This window comes from Micromys minutus (assembly GCF_963924665.1).
Source record: "Micromys minutus genome assembly, chromosome: 3".
NCBI lineage: Eukaryota > Metazoa > Chordata > Mammalia > Rodentia > Muridae > Micromys > Micromys minutus.
Genome location: NC_137972.1, coordinates 59,738,324 through 59,760,195, shown reverse-complemented (window position 1 = coordinate 59,760,195; position 21,872 = coordinate 59,738,324). Strand labels below are relative to the sequence as shown.

Below are 21,872 nucleotides of genomic sequence, written 5' to 3'. Positions count from 1 at the left end.
AACCTAAGCAAAGTAGCTTCCGGAAGGAAGCAGAAACACGATCCAGTAAGAACCTGGACATGTTACAGGTGAAGTCTAAAGTCTGCTCTCCCGAGACTGACATGACAGTACCAGCTTCCAATGAACTGTCTTCCCTCATCCACTTCTAGCACTGCCTCAGACTCACAGAGAAGCAGCTGAGATATGGTCAGGGGCGCTGGCCTGCTGACCCTCTGATCAGTTCAGCATAACTAACACACCCTCAGCGGCAGTCCATGACCTGCTTCCACCCTGTGAACACCCCTGCCAGGCCTCACTTATCAGCTCATTGCTCCTCCTCACCCAGCAAACTTGCTCCATGTGGTGACTGTATGCCTTCCTACTTAGTTCGCCATATTTAACTTCAAAGTCAACTAAAACCCCATTCTCTTAACTAGTCTCTTGTCCTGTCACAGTGCCATCAGTAACATCCTCCTCCGGTTTTCCCACGTTCAGCATCTTATCCAAGGAAAATCTTTTTCCTTCATAAAAGCAGAAATCCTGAACAACTTACAATGAGGTTACAATATACCTGTACTGGGAAAAGGGAAGGACTAGAGGTGACAGAAATGGGTCTCACTCTGAGATAAGTACTGAGCATTCTGTGTGAGTGAAAGAGGATTTTAATTTGATTTTTTTTCTTTTATAGAGTTTCATTATACAACCCAAGTTAAGCCTTGAATTTACAACCTGGAGTACTGTGATTATGGCATATGCTGCTATGCCTCACTGTGACTTGAATGGCCCCTAGTATGAACCCCCTGGTCTGATTCTGCCCCAGGATGACTATGTTCTGAGACTCTCTGTTCCACATCTGTACAGTAAGAAAGACACTGAGCATATACAAGTCCTAGTCTTCTTCCATAGTTGCCCCAACGACAACATCACCATATTCACATACTGCAGAGCACAGAGAAAATGATCTAACATCATCTAGTCACATTGCTCCCCTCAATCTCTATAGACACCTACCAAAGATGGTCAAATCACCTGACAGCTTTAAGAAATTACGAGTCACCCTCAGCACAGTCATCCCTAACACAGCCTCTATTTACCAGTGTAAACTGAAGTAAGGGGGACCTGTGTTAGCTCTGTATATCAAGCAGATGTACACACTAAACAAAGCCACAGGCTCTTTGGAACACATCTGGATTATGTGCCTTTCCCAAGTGGACACAAGTAGCGCCTAAGGTATCCAATGTCCTGGCCCCTTGGGTCACTTTTTACTCCAGTCTAATTCTTGCAATGAACAGAATGTTCCTAAGAAGCACACGGAAGGGAAGAAACTGCACCTCTGGGATGCACAGATCAAAACTACCTTCATGGGCACTTTGCAACCATCACTGCCTCCTCTGCCAAGCTTGCCATAGTCTCCATCTCCCCAGGACCAGACAGTGTCATCATCAGTGAGGCACAGTGTCTGGGCATCACCACTGCCACAGGCAATGTCTATGACACGATGGCCCTGTAGCGCTTCCACCTTCAAGAAACAGAAACGCAGAGTTCAGCTGACAGCAAATACTGATCACTTTAGAAAAGGCTTTATAACAATAGTGTTACCACTTTATAAATGCTTAACAGTTCACGAAGAAAAACTTTAATAATTATTTAAGGAAAAATTCATTCCACTATATTTATATGAAGAATATAAATCTGAACTATAGGAAGCAGGCATTCAATAGAAGTCACAGGGAGCCAACTATGCACCAGCATGAAGACTGGTCATTCACTCCTTTACACGGAGTATATGTACCAAAACCGCTTATTTCCATCAATACAACACTTCACTTATAAACTGTAATGTAACACTAAAGACAAACTGCCCCTACCCCATGTCAACACTACAGCATGAGCAGACACCAGAGTCTCACCAGTTTTGGCTTTAACTGGTCCTCACTGTCACTGTGCCCCAGGCGGCCATATCGGCCTTTGCCCCATGTGTAGAGGTCTCCAGCTGCTGTGACACAGGCACTATGGGCTCCACCAGCAGCGACGTCAACCACTTCAATTCCTCTCAGGGACTCAATGACACGAGGGCGGTCACAAGGACTACAAACGAATACGACAAATATTACTAAAATGTATTCCTATTCTTACACACTTTAAACTCTAGTTTAAATTTAAACATTTCTGTTTGCTACCTATTTTTTCAACACATGTCTCTAAATATTCTCTCTCAGTCAAATGATTTTTCTGAATGCCAGAGTAAGCTTTTATAGTTTCAAAATAGACCCGTGTGAATATTTTGCTTGCATATAGGCAGGTAGGTTTGTGTGTGTGTGTTTGTGTGTGTTGCCTGGCTCTTACCTGGTCTGCTCAACATGCTATATGCCCATGTGTTCTTTCTATATTGACTCAAATTCTAGTGTGGACCCAATCTTAAGAATTCTGGCATAAATGCCATTTGATCATATAGTATTATTATTATTATTATTATTATTATTATTATATTATCATCATTATTATTTTGTATATTGCTGGATTTGATTTCTTAAGATTTTAAGAATTCGGGTATATGCCCAGGAGTAGAATAGCTGGGTCCTTCCTTGCATAGTACTATGTCCAATTTTCTCAGGAACCGCCAAACTGATTTCCAGAGTCGTACCAGTTTACAATCCCACCAACAGTGGAGGAGTGTTCCTCTTTCTCCACATCCTTGCCAGCATCTGCTGTCATCTGAATTTTTGATCTTAGCCATTCTGAGTGGTGTGAGGTGGAATCTCAGGGTTGTTTTGATTTGCATTTCCCTGATGACTAGAGATGTTGAGCATTTCTTTAGGTGCTTTTCAGCCATTTAGTATTCCTGAATTAAGAATTCTTTGTGTAGCTCTGTACCCCATTTTTTGAAGCAAGTAGAGGAGGAGGGAGGATAGGAGTGGGAGGAAAGGGGATAACACTTGAAATGTAAATACAGATATATATATATGCATGCATGCACAAAAAAAGATTTTAAGAATTCTTTCTGAGTCTTGTTTTGATTACGGAAAGTTGTCTTTAAAAAATAATGAATTTGGGTGTAAAACTAGCTTGCTGGTTGAAAATTTGCTCAATATTCTAAAGGCCTCCAAACAAACAGAACAAACAAAGAAAATCCAAAATGGCTTTAGTGATAAACACTTGTAATGCCAGCATACTAGGCAGGAAGATCATAGATTTGAGGTCAGCCTGAGTAATTTTAAATTGCAAATTCCTGTCTCCAAAAAGAGAAAGAAACTAGGAAGAACTCTCCTTTCTCTTGAATGTTCTGAAAAATTAGGTTACATTACATCAGGCATCACCAGCCATTTGGTTTGGAAGATATGTTTTCAAAATATTAGTTTTTTGAATCTGTGGGTTGTTGGGTTTTTGAGTTTGCTCAATTCTTCTAAAAAGTCATCTTTGTTACTTTAAAGCTGTTTATTAAACTGTGATTTCTGCTGTTTGAAACAGGGCCCAGCATGAGTCCACAAGTGCCTGAAGTGCACTATGTAGCCCACAGGGCAGCCTGGCTAAACATGACTTCTAGCCTGCCTGAGCTAAGTACCTTGATTACAGAAAAACATAATCACACTAGGTTGCTACTTCTAGGTCTTTTTGTTTACTCTTTTCTGTGGTGATTGTTTTGTTGTTCTAATTTTAGAGATCAATTTTATTTTGTTGGTTCTAAAGACCACCAGGCCCTGAGGTAAGCTAGGAAGATGGCTTAACCACTAACCTACACCCAGCTTTACTTTGTGATCTTTTGGCACCTGCAAACTATGCATGAAAATACTTCATCTCCTAAATTCCTGTGAACCGAAATCTCTTCACCATCAGTGCTGATAGAAGTTTTGCTAACTATATTTACCTCCAAGAACCAGTCTTCTCTATTTTCCTAGTATCTCCTTCCTACCTTTCTCTATTAAAGATTCTGACCCTATTTTTCTACTCACTGAGTTGCTTGTCAACTTCTTCCAACAGGAATTCCTATAGTATAATATATACATCCTGAAGTTATGGCTTTGTACCATTTTTGCTACTGTCTTAAAAGAGGCATTTCACACTGGAAGTTTCCTTCAATGTACTGCTTTTGCTGGACCTCACACATGAAGATAAATCAATTTCATGTTTGTTCTGTTTAAAATTATTTAGCATTTGATTTTTCACTCATTCTTTGATCTATCAGTTTTTATAATGTTTTTAATTGCTTTTCTACCTCTTGGCTAAGATTGAGTATAGAAATGCTTTATTTGCTTTTCAAGCATTAGGAAATGCTTTTCAAAGATTTGCTATTGATTTCCAATTTAATTTCCTTGTAGACAAGAGGATAAGCTTTGTGTGAACTTAAATTCTTTTACTATGTAAAATTTACTATTTTGTGGTCCAATGCACAAAATTTTGTTTGTCACAGTTTTCTTAAAATGTTAATTTGGTCAAGTTTGTACTTACCAATATTTTTTTTACATATGTTATACTTTTTAATCTACTATTAAAGGAAGGATATTTAAAACCAAGAGCATGGGTTGTCTAATTTATCCTTGCAGTTCTAACAAATCTTTTAATTGTGATGTTACCAAGTATGCCTGTGCAATGCCCTCAGCGGCCAGTGTTGGACCCCCTGGAACTGGAATGACATATGGCTGTAAGGCAGTGTGGGTGCCGGGGATCTGATCTCTGGAAGAGCAGCCAGTCGTTTTAACTGCTGAGCTATACCTCTAGCTCTATAGTTGGAGCATATTTTATTTTCATCAATGTCTATTAGGTGACTAAGCTTTGTTTTCCTGATGACCTGAAGAAATACTTCTTCATGAAGAAACAGTTTGCTAGGTTGACTGGCCTCAGGGATATCTGCCTGTCTCTGCCTCCTGAGCTACATGTATATGCCACCAAGCTTTTTTTTTTTTTTTTTTTTTTAATTATGAGTTCAGGGAGTCAAGCTCAGGTACCCAAGCTCAAAACAAACTAAGCCATCTCCCCAGGCCAGAATCTGACTTCTGAGTGCTCAGATCATCACACCTAATATAAACATAGTCGGGATTAAGAGCTCACCTTGCTGTCTGTTTTCTAGTTGACTATGTTTTCTAATTTCATACCTATTACTTTATTATGCTTTCTTGCTTCTTTAAATATGCCTTTAGCCTACCACACCTTAATCTGACCCATCCCAACAGCTTTTCAAGATCCTACTGTCAATATACTTTGGTGCTGTCTTTATATTACTCCATATATTTTTTTCAGTCACTTGGAGTTCTTTTCTTAGGGCTTACTGGGTTCTACGAGTCTCTGGGGTCTGTTTGTACGGCGCTCTCCTCTGTGGTACTCCATATATTCTACCTCTTTTGACCTCCCTCGATCTCTAGTTCTCTCCTCTATAAAATACAGGATTCTGTTACCATCTGCCAGGTCTCTCCTTCCTACCCTGTGACTTGGGAACTGTCTACTGATGATATACTGGAGAAAGTTTTTGAACTAGCCTTGTTTGTTTCCTGTTATTGCTGTCAGATATTCAGTGTCTTTTGGGCTGCTGTATATTTTATCTGGTATTTTTTAGTTATTTCTAAAATGCATCTCCATTTCTACTTTGGGTAGTAGGTGCAATCATTTTTTTAAAAAACAACTGAGTCTGGTTCCTTGGTTTGAAGAATGGTGCCTTCTCTATTACTTGTCCAATCTCTTCTATATCATAATTTTGGTATCATGTAATAATACCCAAAATGCCAATGTGATTCACTGGACAGTAACAAGGTGATATCCAAAAAGATGCTTAGTACTCAAAAAAACCTGTAAGTAAACACGTCAAGACTTAATGTTTCCCTCCCAGTACAGGAGTCATACTGGTAAGCCCATATACAGTGACATGTGAGCCTATTTCTGACAAATAAGTCATGAACATCCCTAATTTGAGCAATTACTGCACATGTTCTAAAAGGCAAAGGCAAGTACAGTGTGTTCAACAAAGCAAACCAAAGAAAACCTTGAAAATGGTATTTTCACACAGTACCTTCTGTTGCCATGTCCCAACTTCCCATCTTCTGCCTCGCCCCAAGAGTAAACTTCTCCTTCCGAAGAGAGAGCAAGGCAATGTTTCCCTCCTGAGTTCACAGCAACTTTCTTAATGAACACATGTTGAATGGACTCCAGTAACGTGGGAGTAGACACTGACTCCGTCCCTCCAATCCCCAGTCTTCCACCAGCACCATAGCCAGTAGCATAGAGCTAAAAAGAGAAAACAAAGACTTCTGTATTTAGTAATTACCACAAAGAGTCAGCATTCAATACATTTTACACCACAGAAAATATTAACTTAACACCAAAAATCACAGGAAATTTTAAGATTTTATATACTGTTACGGTTTGGAGAAGTGTTCTCCATACATCTATGTGTAAGAGCTTTGGTCCCCAGGACAGTGCTACTAGAGATGGTGAGAATTTTGAGATGTGAAGCCTTTTAGAAGAAAATCCCATGGATTACTGTAGCATGTCCCAAAGACATAACTAGAGGACTGTGCTCTCTTTCCTCATCCAACCTGTACCCGAACTTCCAACTATAAGGATACAGATCCTTCCTCTTATCCACGAAAAAAAAATAGCATGCAAACTGAAAAGGAACAAAAATTACCTTATAGATTATGGCTATCTACAGAAATCCATAAGCCGCATTACAAAAACAAGAGTAAGACTGACACAAAGCAAGTGTTTTAATTTTTAAAAGCAATACAGCTAATGGATGTAGTATACTTTAAAATCAAAAATAAAGTAGCTAAAATATATTTAACTATTATACACAAATATTTAAAATAGCTACCTGCTTTTGATGATATCAGAAACATTTTTCAGATAGTACTTTATTATAAGTCCTTTACACACACAAGAATCAAACAAAATCTCTAGTCACAACTTTTCAATCTTTGTTAAGCATCACACACACACTGCACCCTTACCTTCCCGTCAGCTGTCACAGCAAACAATGTCTGCTCTCCTCCAATTAACTGCACAGGTCTGAGAGTTGCAAGTGCTTCACATGGAGTGGGAACTTTTACTTTTGCACCTTCAATTCCTCCGAGCTGCCCCCTATGATTATGCCCCCACCCATAAATGGTTCCACTACCGCCAGCAGAGAGAGTCCAGTCATCTGGTCGCCTAAAACAAACATTAAAAGAGTATTTGATGTAAAAGAACTTTGTGTAACAACACACAGCATTGTCATGAGACATATGTCAAGAGACATACAGCACCGTCTCTTGTTCCAAAACAATACCTGTTCATCCACTGCACAAGTTGCTCATCTTGCTCTCTTTTAAAAACGCTGTGGCTTTCATGGAGAATGTCCATACTTTCGCTGTCTGCCATTAACTCACGAATCTTCTTAGCAACCTATGGAACATTATTGTGAGATAATGAGTCAAACAAATAAGTTAGGTGTGCCGATTCACACTTGCAGTCCTACAGAGTGAGTTCCAGTCCCGCCCAAGATACAATGAGAGACTTACTCTGTGTTCCTTGCAAATGAATAAAAATCAGTTACAGTAAGAAGACAGGAGTCTTTAAATGATAATATGTCGTTATACCAACATCAGCATCATAATTTTATGAAAATACTAGTTTTAGTATGAAAAATCAGTTTTATCACATCAACTCTCAGACTGTAAAAAAATCTATACCATATTATATCTTAGTTACTTTGTTAAAAATTAATGTTAATTGAAATTTACATGTTGCAGTACATGTTTTTATCTCTAAGTTTCTTTATGATTTTTCTTAGCAAAACAAACTCTTTTTACATTGGCATCCTTTATCATATTCACATCTCAAAAGCAATTCCAAATAAATAAATAAATAAATAAACAAACACACAAACACACACACACACACACACACACACACACACACACACACACGCACACACACTTTACCTCATCAAGAAACAGACGAGGCAATGGTGTTCTTTTGTCCAGGGCCACAGCAACACGGGAGGCCATGCAGTATCTTCGGAACCAAGCCCATTTATGGGTCTCTGCACAGCAAGGGAGTGTGTCTAGTTCCAGGTCACAAGCAAGAGCTACCAGCACCTGGAGTCAACAAAAATTAAGAACAGAAGGATTCTTAGAAACATAGCCAATGTTTGAGAGAAAGCCACTGGATGCCATCCTGAGATATGAGGACACTTGTTCCTAAGCTCCTCATTTTCTCAGAGTGAGTTTCTAGGAAGACAAAAGCTTCAAGACACAGAGGGCCTCAGACCAACAACAGATAGAGCACCCACAGCATACAATAACTAAGAACGTCTGTGTATCTCAAACCATGCTAATATAAAAAGCAGCCTTACAGGCTTTGATCACATAACTCCTGAGATAACATTTATACAACCCTTCAGCAAGGCTAAGGACTGCTCCCAAACATATGTGTGACACAACACACTACCATCACAGCACTCAGTGGCTCTGCCATGCAAAGAGCTACAACAACCACTTAAAACGTAAGTAAAATACTACCTTAAAGAATGGACTGTGGAGCAGCTGTTTGCCACCTCTCACAATAGGATCTTCATACTCAAACTGCCTCTGCAAAGCTTCTGGAAGGCCTTTCACCAGAGCGGCAAGAGCACTGCCTGTAAAGCTCTTAAAAACAGCAAAACAGTATTCAATTACAGAAATCCAGAATGCAGGTGAGCCCTGGGTTTGTTTTGTTCCTATAAGTAAAGGATCTTATATACCCTTTAAAAAATATGAGTATTTAAATTCTCAAGTTGAAAAGGGTGTGTTTATAATGCACTGAAAGTATCAACATTCAGAATGTTTGGACTTGGTTTTACTTGGCCACTCCCAGGGAACTTCCCTTCTTTGGCATACAAATCCTGCTCATCTTCTATGGTTAGAAATAAGTGGAAGAGAGCCTCCTCATTACAGTATGAGAAAAGGATGTGGCCAAACAGGCTTGTAAAATCTAACACAGACCTATATTCACAGGGTCAACACACAGACTTTAAAATAAAAATTAGCCCAGCTTGAACTTAGCATATTCAGCAGCAAGCAAAAAGGTCTGGATGTGACAAAGCTGCCTGATAGGCAGGCCGAATCCTCAACTCTTCTGGCTGGTTTAGAAGTTGTGATGATTAAAGCAGCGCATTTATCCCGAAAGGGTCACAGATCTAGAAACCTTAATGCTTCATACCAAAGCTCTTGTTTCCCCATCATTTTCTCCCAGCAGCCTGTTTATGTTGATTGACTGCCCAAATTCTGTGGTGAGCAGTCTCCTCAGTCTCTGAAGAGCCCACATTCTGTGGCTGGCAGCTGAAACAACACAAGGAAAGTTGATAATCTGGACTACTTTCTTCAACTTGGGTAAACAGACAGGACGACTATAGAGGTATCACTAACCTAGGGCACTCAGCTGAGCACATGCAGCCAAAGAGGCAGCAAGGCGAGGGACAATGCTTCTGTTAGAGGTGAGATTGAGTCGGAAGTCCAGGAGACAGGTCACGAGGTCCATGGATGGACAGGATAGGACACAGCGATCCGAGAGGAGGTCCTTAGGGCCTGTGAAGAAGTCTTGCAAATGTCCCTATGTGATATGGTGGGGACCACCTCCTATGGATAAACTCAACAAACTCCACTCCCACTGGAACACAGTGTAAGGGAAGAACGTAGCACCGATGACCAGGTCCAGGTCCCAAAAGTCAAGCTTTTTGCTAGTTTGTTGCTTGCTCCCCCCCCCCCCGTACTGGGGATTGAACCTAAGGCTTGAACATGCTTTGCAAGCATTTTACCAGTGAGTAACTGTCTCCAACCCGCAGCCATGCTCTTCAAACTAGCATTTAACTGTGAACCAAAAGCATTGGGAACTGCAACCAGCACCAATTCCTATGAGGTGAGAAAGGGGCTAAGCACCCTGACAACTGGAAAGCTTAGACGGCTCTTCGTCTGATCCTCCCTAGGTAGGGACTGTTTTCCTCCAGGGCAGAAGACAATCCTTAAGTCACAGAATGAAGTTTATATAGTTCCACTTCCTTGGGTGGTAATCACAGCCCCTCTTACCTGCGGCTGGCATGATGGGATAAACTGTGAAGCGCCAGCCCCAGCCGTTCACAGACCCATCACTGATGAACTTCCACTTCAGCTCATCCCCAGGGATGCGAAGCTCACTCGACCAGTCAGACCATTCTCGACCTAGCAGAATGAAGTACACCCTGGAATGAGGATGACTCCACCATCTCACCCACCAGACCTCCTAGAGGCAAAGCACAGCTGTTCACACCACATCAGAGGGTCAGCAGGCTCCTCTAGCCCAAGACCTCTCAAGCTTACATTCACAATGGGCTAAGATATTCTACCTTCCCACAGATTTCTATTCAGCCTTTGATCGAGTACTAGAGAACTTGAAGGCACATACATACAAACTACCCCAAAAGAAGCGAATACCCAATGGGGAAATGATTGTGTGTGCAACTGGAATTCAATGTGACAACCTGGAGGGAGAGCAGGCCCACACCAAGTTAGGTTCTCAAAATGCTTCTGAGTGTGGCAGATAGTTAGGCAATGGCAGAAAGATCCAAAATTCCCACAAGGGGCATTAGTAAACAATTCAGCATGGCCAAGACAGGCTGTACTCAACAGAGGAATAGAACCTGGTCAAATCCAAGGACCTGTGGAGTTGTATAATCATCTCTTAAAAAAGCAGGAGAGACTGACAACTGAATGATGTAGAAGCATGAGGCAACAGCGTATACACAGCCTGCAGAACCTCCACCTTGAGGCAGAGAGACCAGCACAAATAATAACACTACGAGATGCCAGACAAGCCATGTCCATCATCACTGTACCACATTAGAGCAAGGACTTATGTGACATCACGCAATACAGTCATGCTGCTTACTACATATACTCTGAGTGGAAGACGAAGACCACATGAAGCCCATAAAACCTCAAACATTTACACACTTAAGTCTTTCACAAGGAAAATTCCTCAGCCTTTATAAAAGAAGATGTAGCTTAGTGATAGAGTGTTTGCCTGCCATGCACAAGAACCCTGGGTTCAGTACTCAGCACAAGGAAGTGTGTACTGTGAGGGGGTAACACACCCCCCCACACATGCACACATATGCATATCTATGCATTAACAATTCTAAAATGTTCAAAGTTTTAAACAACTTTATCATACTCATCTTGACCTCACAGAACACAGCAGAATAGACAAGACCACACACCAAGTCTCCCACCCACTGCACATTCTGCCCACCCTCCAGACACAGCACTCCATGAGCCAAACCCTTACTATCAGTCAGACAAGAATTCCTTTACACTCTGTAGTAGGCCCCAGTATTCTCACACACCTATGGTTCTCCAACTGCCGGGACATCTCTCACACCAGACACTCAATAACCCTCTTTAATGTGTTATGAAGCACACACCACTCAGATCATATCTTATTCAAGTACTGGAAAGAGGAAAACAAAACCTACTGTTTTACACTCATTACCTTGCTATACCTTCCTTAAAGTTCCCATGGAATGAAGCACCAGTATCCTGTCTTATGCTAACAACTCCTTTTATGGAGCACAAGTGAGGAGGACTGTCCCTACTTGCCCTCCCTTCTTCACCTGACCGCACCGACACAATCCTGTTGACACCATCCATGACAGTGAGAGGATCGTGGCGCCTCTCTGTGGAGCACTGCCGGTCAAACTCCACCCTGAGTCCTTCTGCACCTGGAGTATAAGCAAGCAGAAAACACAGTGGAAACTCCAGAGAGCAAGTGAAAGTCATAGTTCAGCAGAGTAGAAAGAGTGAGACCAGAACTGTGTGTAGGAGCTGGGGAAGAACCAGCACCAAAATCACAACCTGAGGCTGGCCACCTTCCCCAGCACTAACTCCCACCCCCACCCCAGCAGAAGGCTCTGTTCATGGACTAAAAGGCCAGAGAACATCCCACTTGGCTGAGCGGTTTTGTTCTCTCACTTCCACAACTTCCATGCTGCAATTCTATCACTAACTAAACATATTGTGATGCCTTGAAGACAGAGCTAAGGGTGGGATTGAATAACCCCTAAGTCTGTGTCATAGCTTGAATATACTTGGCCCAGGAGTGGTACAGTTTGGAGGTGTGGCCTTGTTGGAGTAGGTGTGGTCTTGTTGGAAAAGGTGTGTCATTATGGGGGTGTGGATTTTAAGACCTTCATCCTAGCCTGGAAGCTAGTCTTTTCCTAGCAGCCTTCAGATGAAGATGTTGAACTCTCAGCTCCTCCTGCACCATGCCTGCCTGGACGATGCCATGCTCTCCCACCTTGATGATAATGGACTGAACCTCTGAACCTGTAAGCCAGTCCCAATTAAAGAGCTGCTTTGGTCATGGTGTCTCTTCACAGAAGTAAAACCCTGAGACAGTCTTTAAGTTACAAACTTGGTCTCCCATTTGTCACTATGAGAGGTGGGCAGGGCCTTATTGGAGGCCTGTAAGTTATTAAGAGTGTACCCATGAACTGTGGCTCCTTCCTGATTTCTTTGCTACTTGGCTGTGAGGTGAGTGATTTCTGTTTCACACCCATGTATTCCCACAACATGCTGCTTTGTGCAAACTATGTGCTGCAACCTCCATAACTGCAAGGCAGAATAAACCGCTATGTTTTATAAACTGACTCCCTCATGTATTTTGTTATAGCTATGGAAAGGTGACTAACACAATTGCATTATGTGAACTTTTGATTTATAGCCAAATCTGATGTAAACTGTGGGTTGACATCTAAAGTAGGGACAGACTTGGGAGACTCTAATAGTGTCTGCACCCTTGGAGTATTCTAATAGTGGCCAAACTTAGCTGAATTGCTAGACACCCAACTAGTGTTTGCTAAGAATTGCTAGTGTAAAGTCTCACATATGTGGTATCTAATGTCTCGTAAGAACAATTAAGAGACCTTTGAAAAGGAATGGGAGCAAAGGAAAGAATGTGACTGGCTTTGTGCAGGACTTTAGATTATACTGGCAATCACAGAGATTAGTTCCTCACAGAGAACTGACAGCTTTGACAAGTTTTAAAAGATATATTTGAATGTTACGTGAGGAGATATAAGGAGTGGGAGGAAAACAAATTATATTGGACTGACTGGCTTAGAAGGCCTGGAGTTATTTAAGAAGTTATAGAATTTGAAACATATATTTGGTTAATAGTGAGAAATGGAAGAGGAAGATGATCACATGATTTTTACTTAAGATCTAGGTAGAAATACTTCTTGTTCAATTTTTATTGCATGTATGTGAGCAGTATTTGTATGTGTGTGTGGTACTCATCTGTACAGAGGACAAACCAGGTACTGTTCTTCAGGCACTGTCTTCCATGGTTTTTGATAGGGTCTGTCCTTTGCCTATAGCTCATCAATTCAGCTAGGCTGGTTGGCCAATGAGTCCCTAAGACACATCTGCCTCTGGCTCCAAGAGCTGGAGTCCAATGTGGCCGCTTTGTTCATGGGCTGGGAACTGAGCTTAGGCTCTTCTGACGACACAGCAAGCACTTTACTCTTCCAGCTGTCACTTTAGTTTTTAAACCTTCTTTTTGTGTTTCTTGTTTGTCCTGCTGGTTTGAGGGTTGTTGTTGTTGTTTACTTGTTTTGAAACAAGCTCACTGTGTAGCTCTAGATGTCCTGAAATTCACTATATAGACTAGGCTGGCCTAAAATTTACAAAAATCTACCTGTCTCTTCCTCCCAAGTGCTGGGATTAAAAGTATACACTACTATACCCCAGCCAGTTTTTGTGGTTTGGAGGCTAAGTCATACTTTGTAGTCTTGCCTGGCCTGGAACTCACAAGATTCATTGGCCTGCCTCTGCCTCCTGAGTGCTGGGATTAAAGGCTTGGGCTACCATAAACAGCACTGTTTTTAAAATTCATCATGAAAGTGCAACAAATTAAAACTAAAACAAACTAGGCAAAAATACTTTCCCAAGACCTACTTCATTCTGAAAGTTCAAAAGTACGATCTACACACTTAAAACGAACAACATAAAAGTATTAAAAAGTACTGTTAGAAAAACACAAAGTTTGGGGTCGTACCCCTACAGATAATGAACACCGGCCAGAAAGGTTCCATATACCACCACAACTGCCACCATCTCAAAACAGTAGATAGAAAGACTCAAGACAGAGGAGCAACAGATAAAAATTAGAAAGCCAAACTATGTAAGTAAGTGCTAAAATTCACAAATAACTTACAGTTAAAAAAAAAAAAGTCCAAAATGAAAACTTAAGCCAGAAAAAGAAGGCTTGGAATATACAATAGAGTCCCTAAGATGGATAGAAGGAGTCAGAAGTAAAAGCACCCAAGGAAGGAAGTAACCAGCATTACATCCAAGACATCTAACTTAGAGATAATACAATGCCCTGAAAAGAGAACTAAGTTAGGGAGAGAGCAGCGAAAACCAATTCAAGAAAATGCTCTGGAAGAATACCGGGAGCTAAAAGTACATCCTATATCTGCAAATATCACCTAGAATGACTAAAGTAAACACATACTCCAATACTTTTTTTTTTTTTTACTGCAGAAAAACAAAATAACTTAATAGAGGAAACATTAGCTTGCTCACAGTTCCACAGATGAGTAAGGGATCCAAGAGTTTAACAGCAGAAAAGCAACCTTTTTTCAAGTTCAAATGGTGCGATCTGTAGTAGACAAGACTGAGCTGGGAGCTACAGAGTTTACTGCACGCTCAGACAAAAGGCTGAAGGAAGCATTTGATGCAGTAAAACTAAGGCTGCAGAACAACCAAAAGAAGCCATTACATCTAAAGCTACTGCAGTGATAAGAGTTCAGACAAAGGCTGGCAAGATGTGAAGAAGAAAGATTCTGTCACGTTTTGTTTCTGGTAACTGACTTTGCCAGTAACAGACATCCCAGCTCTGTTCTGATCAGGATCTGACATGAAAAAAGATGCAGATCTGAGGGAACAAGGGGAGTAGACACTGCTTTTACAGTTGCAGTCCATACGGACGGACATCAGCCATCTACCAATCAAGCTCATTTCTGTCACCGAAGATGTTTACAAACAGTAGCAACACAGTGGCAATAAGTCTCTTAGCACCAAGTTGTGATCTTGAAACCGTGGCAATCCTAGGTGGAAGGCAGGCACACAAGGCAACCCTAGAATTCTTTGCCACTACAGACTGCATGGGAGCTACCAACAAACTACCAGAACCATTTGCAAGCCACGGTGTCAATGAGTTCTTAATGACGTGAACACACACATACTACATGGGCACTTTGGAAGGACTCATTCTAAAACTCAGTAAACACAAGGAAGGAATCAAGTCTGCATCCTGCCTTCCTCATGTACACAGTATCCCTAGGTAGTCAACTTAAAACGTGAGAGAAAATATCTTTCTGAAGTACTCCAGATGATAAGTAAGAAAAAACCAATTGGATCAGAACAACACTACTTGTCAATGCCCACCCACCTCCACCCCAATGAATTAACAATCTTGGTGTTAAGCAGAAACAACAGCTGACATTTTAAGGAACAATATGCAGACAGTTGGTGCTTTACTGAGGTGGCAGAAATCAAGACAGTTTGCCAAGCAGATGAACCAAAGACACCCTGAATCAGAAGGACCAGGCTGAGGAACATGCTGGATTGTGGGCATATACAAAAGTAGATTTGGTTCAAGGAGGGTAAGTTCAGCCTTTTGACTGTCTAAACAGATAAACCATGTAGGAGGTGAAAGAGAACAGTGAAGGGGTAAGGGAGGAAGAAACTAAATATGTACAATTGAGGAACAGAGGCTGCCAAAATTACACATCAGAGGTACTCAACATCAGGATGACTTTACTTCACAGGATGTGGGGGCAGCTTCTAAAAAGTTGGTCAGTTGACTTTAGGCCTAGGTCTTAGTGAAGGAAAATTCACCTGATAATTGAATCATTATATTTTTATTTGGTTTATGTTCCAGTTGGGTCCAGCTGCTATCAACGTAACAAAGCTTAGAGTCACCAAAGGGAATTCCAATCAAGAAGCTGCAGGTCAAATCAGCTTGATTGATGACTGACCTGAGAGGCTCACCCCACTATAGACAGCAGCATCCAAGATGCAGATATATAAGCACAGTATTAGTGTAGAAGCCTGACACTTTACAACTGTAGTCAAGTATCATCATACACACAAAAGTGAGTGATTGTGTGTATCCATTCAGCTTATGTCTGTGCACTGAAAATGCCTAAAGACAACAACACAGTGCAAGAAAGCTAGTGGAGCACAAGCTAGTGAGCGAGCCAGTGAGCTAGTAATAGAGTGACATCACTCTACTGTTTCTGCTTTAGTTTTTGATTGAGTTTCCACCCCAACTCCCCTCAATATAGATTGTGACCTGGAGGTAAAGTCAATTAAACCCTTTCCTCTCAAGCTGCTTTTCGTATTGGTGTTTATCGCAACAACAGAAAGCAAACTAATACAGTGTGGCCCCTGTGCTGCATTTTATTTTACTAAGATTTTGGAAGAGGATCTAAACTAATCTTATTCCTTATCTTTCAGAAAAGGGAAATGATTGCTTCCCTGGAAGTAGCTACAAAACAAGCCCTTCTACAACCAGTGGGCCTTGCAGCCCTTCCCAGGGCTGGTCCACACACCTGGAATCTTCACCGTGCCACTGGTGGAGGTGTCATCGGTATAGGGATGGCTACTCTCTACCACCACAGGCTGGGAGGAAAGACGGCCACTCTGTGAATCTGTGGCCACATCTTCTAACTCAGTGACACAGAGCTCCAACAACATGTCTGCCACCTAGAAAAGAACAGAGACATGAGTGAAAGCCACCCCTGGATCATCCGAGTCCTGCCCATGCTCATCCTGCTCTGTGCTTTTCTCCAGGGAAGGGGTGGCAGAGTGAAGGACTTGGGGGAAAAGCAGAACAAACAACAAAAACCCACCAAGTGAAGGGCTAGGGAAATGGCTCTGCGGTATGCGAGCATGAGGATCTGAGTTTAGATCACCAGAACCCATGAAAGAGCCCGGCATGGCCATGCACACCTGCACTCCCAGTGCCTAGGAAGCAGGTGAGTGGTTCCTGTCTTCCCAGCCTATCACGGAGCTCCAGTAAGAGGTGGTGTCTCAAACTATAACATGGAAGACTAATCAAGGAGGACACCTGACACTGTCCTCTCACCTCAACACAAACAAGTGTGCACATGCACCCATAAAGAGATACACACACACACACACACAGAGACACATGCACACCCGCACACACATATAAAGAGAAAGAAAGGAAGAAATGAAAGAAGAGAGGAAACTGCATTAATAAACAGAAGTTTATTTTTTCCCTCCTTTTTGTTTATTGGATATTTTGTTTACTTACATTTCAAATGTTTCCCCTCTGATTTCCTTACGCATAAAATCAAAGTAAAAGTACTATGAGAATTAAAACTATCCACAGGAAAGCATTTGGAAGGACCCTCCCACAAAACACACTCAGTTAATGCTGACTCAGAAACTAAACACCAGTGATAATGACAGTCTCATCTACACGTGGACAAGACTACTTCTTGGTGAGAAGAGACTGCCTCAGGGACAAAAATATGAGAAGGAACAAACATGTGATAAAAATGACCAAGAATCTAGAAGGCACCGGGAGTCAAGCTGGGTCAGAGAACAGGAACCAGGAACAACCAAACCACTCAGGCCATGTATGGCAGAGGGAGTATCTTAACATAGGCTCCAACACAGGTGAGCCAGGGGGATGGCTTGGTTTACAAAAGTACTTGCCAGTTAAGCCTGACAGACGAAGTTTGATACCTGGAGTCCATGCAAGAAGAGAAAACAAGAAATTACAAATTGTTCTGACTTCCACACATACGTGTGCCACACATGCTACCTTTCCCACACTAGTAATAAACAAAATTTAAAAATTAAAAAGACATGAATATGAACAATATTGGTGGTCCCTAAATTTATGATTAAAATAATCCCACTTTCTATTTTCCAGGATTATTCTTCTTTATTTCCCTCATATTTTAGACAACAATTTAGTTTAATAAAGTTATATTAGTGACGAAGTTATCACTGCCACATAGGCAGTTAAATCAATCAACTGATGAGTCCCAAATATTAGATAAAGACGGGACACAGGGATCCATCTCACCTCTGCAAGGACAACTTAGGGATGATTGCAACTGTAAGGTGTGGTACCCATGCCTTTAATTCCAGCATCAGGAGGCAGAAGCAGGTAAGACCTTCGTGAGGTTAAGGCCAGCCTGGTATATACAACAGTATCTAGGCCAACAAGGGCTCTTTGTGGGCCCCGTCTTAAAAAACAAAACAAATAAATAAAGATGACTGGATTCTTATTTCTGTCTTTCCTGGAACCTGACTGAGTCACCAAATTGTCAACACTATGTCTTTATGCAGAATCCACATGTGACCTTTGGATTTCGGGGCCTTCCTCTGCCTACAGACCATTATTCCTATCTAGGAAAGACCGGCAAACTTCTTGGGTCTGGAAGAACTTCTTGCTTCTGACCCCTAAATGCTGGAATTACACAAAGGCTTCACCATGTCTGAACCACAAATTTAAGTAAAATACAGTTAAATAAAATAAATGTTCAGTTGTTAAGGTACAATATGTCAGAATCTAGTAGCCTCAGTTCTAGATGCCTCAAAAAAGAACTTTTCCTTAGTGATAGAAAGACCCACTGGATTCAGCACGAACAAAGATTAAAATATGTAATATTAAAATACCATGACATTAGAGCATAAGAAGTCATTTCTAGACTAATGAGATGGCTCACCAGGTAAGGATGACTGTTGTTAAGCCTGACCAACTGAGTTACATTCCTAGGACCCATAGAATGGAAGGAGAGAATTAATTTCTGCAGGCTGGCCTCTGATCTCCGCTACATGAACCATGACACACACAATAAACAATACAAACAAGATAAGACTGTAAATAGACCCAAATGAATGTAAGAATTTAGAATAGAATAGAAATAGTTTTCAAGTCAGCTGATGAATTATTTCACAAATATTGTTGGGGCTACTGTTTTGTCACATATTTAAAAATATTAAACTGAACCATTCACTATTTTGTTTTTTTATATTAGGATAAAATGCAGATGGCTGAAAGTGTAAACATAATAAATAAAATCATAAAGATACTCAGGAGAAAAGTCAGGAAAATTTCTTTAAAACAATGACATGTATCATTATTATTAGTAGTAGTAGTAGGAGTATCATATTTTTAGCATATTGTTCAGAAGTTAGACATGAGAAATATTAGATTTGTTTCCCTAAAAATGAGAATTCTTAAATGGCAAAACAATATCTAAAAACAAACTAAAGGCAAAACTGCAAAGTATACAGAAGAACTTACTTATTCAGTAAAAATAAGATACACAGGGCTGGCAAGGCAGGTTTATTTATGATACCCACTTTGATGACCTGAGTTTAATTCCTAGAAGTATACAGTAGAAGGAGAAAGAAAACAATTCCTGCAAAGTGTCCATACCCAGAGAGAAACACACACACACACACACACACACACACACACACACACACTAAAATAATGGTTTTGTTTTTAAAGAACAAGAGCTAGTGAGATGGTTCGGTGGTTAAGAACACTTACTACTCTTGCAGAAAACCTAAGTTTAGTTCCTACCACTTACATGGTGGCTTGGAGCCATCTGAACTCCAATTCAAGGGGATCCAAAGTCCTCTTCTGGCCTCTTCGGGCACCATGTGTGAGCATGGTATGCATATAAGCACTCAGGCAAACATTTATAAGAAACAAATAAATCTTCCTAGATGGACACAAGAAACCTCTGGGAGAACTGGGATACACTGTTTCAGAGGACAGCTCCTACTACACCTTTGTCCACGGAGCAGTCCAGGACAAGACCATGTGTGAGGAACAGTGGTTCTTGCAGAGAAAGCTGGACCCACATAGTGCCTTCCCCATCACTCACTCACCTGTGGGTAGGCAGTGCCCATGCCAGACAGCACAGCAGAAAGCACTTCCCTGCCCCTGTCTCCAGCCCTGCTGCACACTGACAGCTTGAGCAGGTCCACCACCACCCGGGTGTCATCAGGGATCAGCAGACTCGTGAACTCATCCAAAGACTGGGGCTCTGGGCCTGATGTCTTATTTTGGCTTTCAACATCCTAAATGAATTGACAATCAACAGTTAAAACAGAAAATGAAATACGGAGAGATACAAGTCACCAGCTTGTCCTGGAGCCCAAAGGACACATTAGGAATGGGGAAAGAACTTTAAAACACGAGACTGTGACATGATTGATCCCAATAGCTCCACTAAGCTCTACCAGATTTTCAAGAGCAAGAAACTATTTCACAAAGCACGGATAGCATCCACCAAAGAAGGCCTTGAAATGTAAAGAAATGATAGTTATCTATTATGGCCAGGAAGGCAGTAACCATGTGAGTTAGAACAATACCATGCCATCTGAAACCTATCCCTACTCATAAGACTTTATATTACAACTTTCATCTAGATCTCTGTGTTTCACAGATGTCTAACATAGCATTCACGCTATTAACCTTCCTCAGGTTCCTAAAAAAAAAATTAATCTTTTAACATTCTTAGATTAACATTTAATTTTTTTTAACTCCTTTACTACTAGGGAGTGGAAGAAGACCTTAGTGAATGTGTGCTGTTCACATGGGCACAGCCATTTCAAGCCTCACACCCATGGGAAAACGGCAAAATATCATCCCCAGGGAAGTGAGGCTCAGAGAGCTTCCCTTCTAGCCTAAGTTGTTGTGTGTGCAGAAAATGTCTACCATAGCTTTTTCTCTCTAGGATGTCTAAGGCCTAAAGACTGCTCCTGCTCAGGTGGCTATACCTACATTGCCTCCCTGATCCAGCTGTGTGCAGTAACCCCTCCTCCTCGTTCAATTCTATAAAGTAAATGCGCTGAGCTTCCAGGATGCTGTGGCTTTGCTATGGAGAGGGCAGACCACTGTGTGTCTTTACTCTTGATGCCCAAGTCTGGTCTGCACCTGGAGCCTTGCAGGGATGCAGTGCTTTACTTCCCACTCTCACTGCATCGGCTAAAACACACTGTATCTACTCACATTTTCCCTTTTAAGAGGAAAGCCTCTGCTTATTTGCTGAGAGTTGCTTCTTCAACATCTCTCCACCCTGCCAAGGCCCTACCTAGCCTGTAAAGGTGCCTCATCTGGGCCAGATGCCCCCACCTTATTTTCAGCACATTAAGAATCTCTTATAGGTCAGACATGGCCAATACTCATAAAAGGAGAAAGAGACCCCAGCCAACAAAGCCACTTCTGTGCTCAGCCTAAAAATTATGTGACACAAAGGTAGAAACTAGCCTCGTGTCTTCCCTAGGCAGAATCAGACTCAATAAACCCAATTGCAAAAACACACCCATGATATACACTCACTGATAAGTGGATATTAGCCCAAAAGTTGGGATTACCCAAAATACAATACACAGACCACATGAAGCTCAAGAAGAAGGACAACCAAAGTGTGGATGCTTTAGTCCTTCTTAGAAGGGGGGGAAAATATCCTCAGAAGGAAATATGGAGACAAAGCTTGGGAGTAGAAACTGGAGGAAAGGCCATCCAGAGACTGCCCCACCTGGAGATCCAGCTCATATTCAGCCATCAAAACCAAACAATATTGCAGATGCCAAGAAGTGCATGCTGACAGGAGCCTGATATAAATGTCTCCTGAGAGGTTCTGCCAGAGCATGACAAATATAGAGGTGGGTGTTCTCAGACAACCATAGAACTGAGAATGGGGTCCTTAATGGAGTAGAGAAAGAATTGAAGGAATTGAAGGGATTTGCAACCTCATAAGACAACAATACTAAACAACCAGAGAGCTTCCAGAGATTATACCACCATCCAAGAGTACACGTAGACGGACCCATGGCTCCAGC

The 21,872-nt window shown here is 41.5% G+C and overlaps 1 protein-coding gene across 2 annotated transcripts in view; it reads right to left on the bottom strand.

Moving 5' to 3' along the window:
* Positions 1-21,872, bottom strand: part of HERC2 (HECT and RLD domain containing E3 ubiquitin protein ligase 2) — a 162,655-nt gene that overhangs the window by 16,236 nt on the left and 124,547 nt on the right. For both annotated transcript variants that reach the window (XM_080914641.1, XM_080914642.1), the window contains exons 69-81: positions 19,914-20,105; positions 16,580-16,733; positions 11,573-11,680; positions 10,011-10,142; positions 9,354-9,512; positions 9,148-9,266; positions 8,469-8,594; positions 7,890-8,045; positions 7,235-7,350; positions 6,918-7,116; positions 5,978-6,192; positions 1,890-2,067; positions 1,337-1,498 (exon numbers count right to left, since the gene is read on the bottom strand). In XM_080914641.1, the coding sequence (XP_080770767.1) occupies positions 1,337-1,498; positions 1,890-2,067; positions 5,978-6,192; positions 6,918-7,116; positions 7,235-7,350; positions 7,890-8,045; positions 8,469-8,594; positions 9,148-9,266; positions 9,354-9,512; positions 10,011-10,142; positions 11,573-11,680; positions 16,580-16,733; positions 19,914-20,105 (2,016 nt within the window). The remainder of the gene's footprint in view (positions 1-1,336; positions 1,499-1,889; positions 2,068-5,977; positions 6,193-6,917; positions 7,117-7,234; positions 7,351-7,889; positions 8,046-8,468; positions 8,595-9,147; positions 9,267-9,353; positions 9,513-10,010; positions 10,143-11,572; positions 11,681-16,579; positions 16,734-19,913; positions 20,106-21,872) is intronic.